This window comes from Tachypleus tridentatus, chromosome 6, assembly GCF_004210375.1.
Source record: "Tachypleus tridentatus isolate NWPU-2018 chromosome 6, ASM421037v1, whole genome shotgun sequence".
In the NCBI taxonomy this organism is placed as follows: domain Eukaryota; kingdom Metazoa; phylum Arthropoda; class Merostomata; order Xiphosura; family Limulidae; genus Tachypleus; species Tachypleus tridentatus.
Genome location: NC_134830.1, coordinates 11,602,887 through 11,611,666, shown reverse-complemented (window position 1 = coordinate 11,611,666; position 8,780 = coordinate 11,602,887). Strand labels below are relative to the sequence as shown.

The following is an 8,780-nucleotide window of genomic DNA, read 5'->3' as shown; positions in this document are numbered from 1 at the left end:
CCGTCACACCGTACATGCTCGCTCTTTCACCATTGAGATGTTATAATGTTGCAGTAAATCCCACTATTTGTTGGTAAAATAGTAGCTTAAGAGTTGGCGGTGGATGGCGATAACTAACTGCCTTCCATCTGGTCATTAACTGCTAAATTAGGGACGTAGATAGTCCTCGTGTAGCTTTGCACAAAACTCAAAAACAAATCGATGTACTTCCGAGAAGAGGCGAATATAGAACATTCGAAGAGACAAATAACGAACGGTAAGTTAAACCAAGAAAAACTCCAAAATATTTGTAAATTATTAAAGTCACTAGACAGTTTGAAGATATACTACATTCTCTGCTAGTTATATAATAAATATTGAAATAATTTGGTTTGATTGATCTATTAATAGTTATTTCTATGTATCCCAAAACATGAGTTTTGTATCTATCCATATACAAATGACGTCCGTATCTTGGTTTATTTGTTTGTTTTTGAATTTCGCGCACAGCTAGCTACACGAGGGCTGTGCGTTAGCCGTCCCGCATTTAGTGTGTAAGACTGAAGGGAAGGCAAGTAGTCATCGCCAAGTCTTGGGCTATTCTTAGACCAACGAATAGTAGGATTGACTGCCAATAATGCCCTCACGGCTGAAAGGGAGAGCATGTTTGGAGTGAAGAGGATTTGAACTCGCGACCTTCGGTTTACGAGTCAAGTGCCTTAACCACCTGACCGTGCCGAGCCTCTATATCCTGGTAGAAATAGTTTAAAAAAAAAAAGGTTTTGATGTGTATTTTATATCGATATTCTATCAATCTAAGCAATAATTTTATTGACTACAGAGCAGGGAATGGCTGAAGAAATATTAAAAATACCACCACTAAAAGAACCAGTAGAATGATAAAAAACAACAAGTGATACTTGTGTAAACATAAGATAGATATTCTTATTTATATTTTATACGTTATTAAAACATCCGTACAGAAATGTTTATCGTAGTTCTAATCACTTCTCAGTTTAAAGGATCCTTGGATTTCTACATCAAGAAATTTCCGTGAAGAAATACAGGGATTATTTGTAGTAGAATACATTTTCAAATAATTAACGTTCCTTGAGCTACTAAAAGCGCCACTAAAACAATCAGTAAATGAATTTTTTTGTCCAGGATTATTTATTCTTCTAATGCACGTGTATAAAAGTGACTCAATTTCAACGTTTTCCAAATAAAGAGTTTTTAATAACCTTTTAATTGAATTCTTTGTATTAACTGTAATAATTCACATTATGACGTCGACTTCCTTTCTTTGCCACTAAAAACACTAAAGATTGTAACTATTTGTCAAAATGACTTGTAAGTGTATGTTAAAACACAGATATGTTTTGTTTTATTTTATTTTATAAAAGAAACATGAGTGTAATGCAGAAGGAAGAGATTAGCACATAAGAAAATAAACCCAAGCCCAAGCTACATACTATGAGAGCCGTAATCATGGGTCCTGTAACGATCCATATGTAATATGTTTTTCCGTACCCTTTCCAACATGGCGTATTGAGGAACCAAGCCATGATTATTGACCATGAAATGATAAATAGTAACGGCAAACCTGAAAATGAAAGACTGCTACAATACTATGGAACGGCAAATTACAACAACAAATAAATATGTTACGTTCTGACGTAATTCATACTTGTTATAGCATTACATACCCTGGTGAAGCAGATCTTTGGGAAAAGAAACTTATTATCATTGGACCCTAGTGGTTACTTCATCACATTTAACCTAAACAAGACACTAAGAATTTTAACAGAATCACTAATTACTTTGACACATTCACGCATGTAGATCTTAAAAGTCTGTTGGGTAGGTACTTCATTACGTTACTGGCACGTTCTTAAATCACGTGTAATTAACCATTATAACTAATGAACAAAATAAATAGAAGTTCTACTTACATAATACCTCTTACGCGTGTTTGTTGAGAAGATTAATGTGTTATGTTTACACATGGAAATGTTACCGTGGTAAAAACAATGAACTCTGAATGATGTTCACTAATATGGATATAACTTCTTAATCAACTCTCTTAGCACACAGCTACACAATAGACTATCTATGCTCTGTCCACCACGTGAATAAAACCCAGCTTATAAGTCAGCAGACTGCCGCTGTGCCACTGGGCACAATCTGCCATTTACTACTTGTAGAAATGTACAGGCAGCCAGGAAGTGAAATATTTTACCATTATTATTCCTCTAGGCCTTGTGAAAAGATTGGTTTGTTTTAAATCTCGCGCAAAGCTACTCAAGGGCTATCTGCGCTAGCCGTTCTTAATTTAGCAAAGGACTAGAGGAAAGGCAGCTAGTTATCACTACCCACCGCCAACTCTTGGTCTGTTCGTTTACCACGACTAGTTGGATTGGCCGTCACAGTGTAATGCTTCCACGTCTTAAAGTGGGAACATGTTTGGTGTGACGGGGATTCGATCCCGCGATCCTCAGATTACGAGTCGAGTTCCTTAACCACCTGGCCACACCGGTCCTTTTGGAAAAGATCAGAACTAATCCGGTTTTTAGATCTATACATAATCAATGAAATAGAGCCAATTAAGTGTTTAGATATTGACACAATCAATGAAATAGAGCTAAATAAGCTTTTAGAGTGTTGCAGAACTGATGGAGTAGAGCTTTGATTTTAAGGCTTTGCCGAAACGGTGATGTAACATAAATATACTGTTACTGATGAAGTAACACTCAAATCAGATGAAAAACCATGTAATGTATGTGACGTTTTACAGTCAAACATGTTGGCAACTATTATTGGTTTCTGAACAAAGCAGGCTATCTACATAGGTCACAACTAGAAATGAACCGAATGATGAAAATAAGTAATATAATATAATATGATACCTAATATTACATATATTGTATTTGTTATTTGTAATTATTCTAGGACGTTGCTTCATTCGTTACTCTTAGTAATATCTTCGGCTGTGTAATCCAAATAATATCTCATGTAGAAAATAACAAAAAATGATAAATTAAACCATCTAACAAATAATTTGAGTCAAAATATTATTAAAGGAAGAATAAAACACAAGTTAAAGAACACAATATTAACAGTGATGTGTTTCATGCCTTTTTGTAGATTTTAAATAAATAAATCATTGAAGAACAAGGCAGCACAGACACTACAACAAAAAACCTGTTGTTTATAAAAATAAGAAAACAGAAATTGGAATGAATTAATAATTATTGAAAGTTAAAAATTAAGGGAATCAGTGATCAACAAAATAAATAACAAGTTAAAAATAAACTCTCGTTGAAATCTGTTATGGTTTTTCTCTCCTTTTTTTTCAAAAATTTCAAGTGATTTTTTTATTATTCTTCGCCAGATGACGCTCTTGGTACTCAACTTAAGTTTCTGGATAAGCTGGTTTACAACCATGTAAGTAAGTAATTCATAATCTCAACATAAAGAAATTAGATTATGGTTGAAATATGGCCAAGCTAGAAAATAAGTTCCAGTTTATGGAAGAGGGTTTAGAGTAGATATAAATCTTAAATTAAAGTCATAATTGAGACTAAACAGCCTTTTATTCTCAGTTAGGAAAGAAATGGTGTAGTCAAGGCTTCTTATTTAACAAAAGCATCTCGCCCTCCTTGCAAATAGAATGCTAAATAAATTACAAACCAAATATTCAGTGCACTACTTTATACTGATTTCGACAAGTTGGCATGTTTCCATGTTTTATATTATTTACATAAGAAATAGGTTTAATTAAACAATGTTATTTTTAAAAAGAAACAGGCCTCACTCAACCAGGTACTGCGCCAACATAATGTTATTATGTTTGATAAGTACAGGATGTTTCAAAGTGAAGCATAAAAGATGGCGTTAAATTTACCAGTTATCAAGTGTATTCTAAATTAGGACTTTGTATATTGTTTAACGTAATACCTTTAACTCAGCCAATAATAAAACGATGTTGAAAATTTGTAATAATAATACCAGTACCTGAACAGCGTTAATCAAATTTGGCCTTCAAAAAAAAGAAAATATGTCTGAATGTTTGTCGTTATGAACAGAAACGAAATTCAGGAATAATATTCAATATTTGACCACGAAGTTTCATCTAAATCCGTTCGTGTTTTAATGAGTTATGGAGCAAAAGTAGTGTGAAAAATAGGTCTCCATGGTAACAACTGGATTTTTTTTTTCGTGAACTTGCTGTTAACTTTTACATTGGCCCTCAAATAACTAATCACTTTTAAGTTGGGTCATAGTCCAAGAGTATCCTTGCTTTCGTCCAAATCTCCTCAGTTAGTTTCGGGAAATCTTGCTAATAAACACACACACACACAAGGATGAAAACACAACCTCAGTTTAACTTCGCTGTTGGAAATAATAATGATGTTGAACGTGCTTAATAATAATAATAGTACCTAAATAAATACAAAATATGATGTTTAAGCTGCAGGTAACAAAAGTTAAATGAATTAATTAATTAGTACCACTTAATTAAATATGTCAAGTAGCTGAGGCTTAAAACTAAACCCATTGTAGCAAGGAACAACAAACAAATAAAATAGTATTGGTATTATTTTCAAATACTTACCCCAACCGATCAAGTTGTAAAGTTTGAAGGGGGGCGTCCTTACTGAACACAGAGACTGTGATCCTGGAATTTAGTAGTAGACCTTCTATGAACATCCAGTTTATGCTAGCCATGGCGGCGTACATTTTGAGGGATAATATTGTTTTACATAACAAGTCCTGTAAATAAAATAACTCGAGACTGAAATTCTTACGAATTAGACGTATTTTTAATAACGATTAAAGCATTTTAATGAGACACTATAAATTAAAACGCATCCTTCAGAATTGTGTTGTTATTTATGTAATTTAAGGCATTTTAAAATAACAATTTTAAGGGTTAGATAAATATGATGGCCAAGCGCGTAAGGCGTGCGACTCGTAATCCGACGGTCGCGGGTTCACGCCCGCGTCGCGCTAAACATGCTCGCCCTCCCAGCCGTGGGGGGTGTATAATGTGACGGTCAATCCCACTATTCGTTGGTAAAAGAATAGCCCAAGAGTTGGCGGTGGGTGGTGATGACTAGCTGCCTTCCCTCTAGTCTTACACTGCTAAATTAGGGACGGCTAGCACAGATAGCCCTCGAGTAGCTTTGTGCGAAATTCAAAACAAAAAAACAAAACAAAACAACAAAAGATAAATATGTTTCTTCCGAAAAAAAATTGTCCAAAAAGTGAGAAAAAATCAATTATTGAGATTATAATAACCGAATTAATTACTGTATTTTTATTTCTTATATTAAATACCAGTGAATAATAACACCCTTCTTTTAAATTTTACAGAAGTTCAGAATATTTTTAGATTACTACTTACACATGTCACACAAATTTGATATGCGGTGAAACATCTTCAACTTGGAAGGTATACGTGAGTGATTAAATTATTATAAATTACACAAAATTATTGTAAATAAGTTACACACGAGCAATTAAACCACTTAAATATGCTAGACGTGGGGATTAATTAAATTACGCAATAAGTTGAACATAATGTATCGCACGTAACATTTAACTGTAAAAAGTACATTGAGGGGTACATACAAGCCAACAATTATTAATCGATATATATAACAGCTTTGTTGCACAAATTGCATTAATATTAACTTAAAATCAAAGCAAGCTACCAACTTAAAGTGAAACTAAAAAATAGACAAACCTTTTTAATGAGCATAGGTAATTAAAGATATTTCTATAGCGTTTTTTTTCATAAAGATTAGAATTGTCGGCCTTAATCCCTATAATATCTCACGAGGCTAGATCAGCTTACGAGTTTTAGGTTAACCCTAATTACATATATTAAGGTTACAAATAGATAAATAATAAAAAGGTAATAAAATTCAATATATTAACCAATACCAGTAAAGAGACAATAGTGGACATATTATCTAAGGAACACGAAACGTATTAGTTATTGCCTTTAGGCACTGTCGCCGTTTTACTAATTTTTTACTACACATTTCAAATAGTCCCCGCTGATACAGCGGTAAGTCTAGTTTACAACGCTAAAATCAGGGTTCGATTCCCCTAGGTGGACTCAGGAGATAGCTCCATGTGGCTTTGCTATAAGAAAACTCATACAAACACAAATTTCAAACATATTATATAATACTTCATTTAGACCTGAATTCCAGTTAGACGCAGCTCATAAAAACTTCGAATACAATAAAGAATTTACATGAACAAAATTATCGTTATGTAATATTTAAATTTATATGACCATTAAGTAACACTTAAATGATATTGGGTTAGGTGTCATATTTACTTAAAATAGCACACTCTTTGTGCACGTGTAGTGCAGTAGTTCACAAACCACATATTGGTTGAACTCAGCCCGCGTTCTCTTACCACCGCAGAAGAAATTATCATAATTTTGGGAAGAATGGTGCTGCTTTTGATTTCATTTTATTTCAGACCAGACTGAGGACCATTTGGAGGACTCTTTCGACCACCAGTGATTCAAGGATCACATATAGAGAACTACTGGTCTAACAAGATAGGCAAATAAACTAAACAATTGTTAAAGTGAACATAATTTATAACCTCATGACAACAACGAAAAATTCGAATGAGAAATATACTTACAATGTTCACATACCACAAGAAATGTTCCCCCAAAACTCCCGAGGACGAAATTATAATAAGCAAGATGGAGTGGATAATAAGGGCTATCACCAGGTTTAGATGAACTCGTAATCGAGGACATTGAAGAGATCTGGAGGATAACGAACGTCTATGTCATGCTTTCCAAGGTAATTTATTTGAAGTAGGCGTCTTTAAGGTACAGTTATTAACAGTGAAAACCAACGAATATAATTCATTGGTTATTTCAATAACAGAAACTTCCGTTCCTACATTCGTATATACATAGTTAAAATAAAATGATTGGTTTTTACCAAATACTGAACCAAAGATTTCAGTTTATTATTTTACCCTGAACAAATAACTTTTTACATCTAAAAACCTTATCAAAATACATAAAACAATGTTTTCAAGCGTTCATCCTTCAATATGTAAAACATATTAATTAAGACATTTTACATTAACTGTGCAAATAGTTGGTAGTGTAGAGTCTGGGATGTTAGGATAAAAGAAAGTCTGCTAACAATACAGAAGTTACAAGATGTATAATTTGTTTGTTTTTCTCTTTCAAAATAAGGGACGAATTATATTTAAAACACAACCCTAAAGGCATATTTTTTATTTAAACAAAATATTAAATATAAATTAGGTTTATTCAGTCAAAAAAGTATTTGCATCATGACTAGTTGAAGTTCGAACTTCAACACATGACAGCAGTCAGGACTTGAGACTGTCAGCACTAGTGACTTAATGGAGCTAAGTTTTATTAGCACCAGTTACATTCTAGTGCAGTTTAAAAAACAAAACTTTACTGTTCCAGATCTTAGAACAAAAGGTTTGACAACATCTGGCTCTTTGGATGGTAAAAAAATCAATTTTCCCTGGAGACGCTTAACGTAAATGACGAAATTGAAAATAATGTGACGTTACGTAATATCAAACTGCAGTGTTGCCCTCTACTGTTTTATTTGCGTACTATATACAAAACAATGTTAATCAAGTTCTTAGTTTTATAGCAAAATGTAAATGGAAACAGAAGAGCCATTTTTTTATCGATTTAGAGTTTGTCACGTGAGGACCCGTTCTTTGATCACATTAGAAATTTCCTATTACTTTCTACAGTTTTACTTATAACAGACATTCTAAATCTGTATAATACAGATCTTCAGTTAAACACCGTGTTTCGGATTTGTTTGTTTTTTCCTATCAGGTTCAATATCTCATTATCGTATATATTTACTTTTAGATATCTCAACAATCTTCTTTATAGAGAGATCTTTTTATTAATATTGTACAGTTCCACTATCAGATACGTCTATAGTGTTTTCGATAATGAGAAACGTTTACTAAACATATATAAATTACTTTTATCCGAGTTTTTTATGACAATTATGTAGAGGAATTTTAAGTTAAGAGGTTCTGTACCATAATTTACCATGTCGTTTTATTGTTAAAATAAGTTTGGTAGAAAAATAGCAACAGTTACTATTATACGATTATGACATTTTTATTGTTAAAAACTACTGAACAGGTAAAGTAGGTTTACTTGTAATGTTGGGATCTGCTAACAAGAAGGAGAAAAATTATTTTTGAGACTCATGTTAAATGTTGTGATCTGTTGACAAGAAGGAAATAATTTATTTCTGTATTCTTGTGTTTATTGTTGGGATCTGTTGACAAGAAGAGAATAATTTATTTTTGAGATTTATGTTTAATGTTGAGATTTGTTGAAATGAGTGGAAGAATTTATTTCTCTACACTTGTGTTTAATGTTGGGATCTGCTGACTAGTAGGGAAGAATTTATTTCTGTATACTTGTGTTTAATATTAGGATCTGTTGACAAGAAGAGAAAAATTTATTTCTGTATACTTGTTGTTGACAAAAAAGGGAATAATTTATTACTGTATTATTGCGTTTAATGTTGGGACCTGTTGACAAGAAGGGAATAATTTATGTTTGAGATTCATTGTTTAATGTTGAGATCTGTTGACATTAGTGGAAAAAATTTATTTATTTCTACACTTATGAGTAATGTTGGGATCTGTTGACAAGAAGGGACGAATTTATTTCTGTATGTTACTTAGAGTTTGATGTTGGGATCTGTTGACAAGAAGGGAATAATTTATTT

General features: G+C 32.7%; 1 protein-coding gene across 1 annotated transcript in view; it reads left to right on the top strand.

The window, feature by feature from the left end:
* The first annotated feature begins 7,401 nt into the window (after nucleotides 1-7,401).
* The window catches only part of LOC143251548 (corticotropin-releasing factor receptor 1-like), a 25,237-nt gene continuing 23,858 nt past the window's right edge, over nucleotides 7,402-8,780 (top strand). Inside the window, exon 1 of the mRNA XM_076502819.1 lies at nucleotides 7,402-7,547. Coding sequence (XP_076358934.1) covers nucleotides 7,402-7,547 — 146 coding nt within the window. The remainder of the gene's footprint in view (nucleotides 7,548-8,780) is intronic.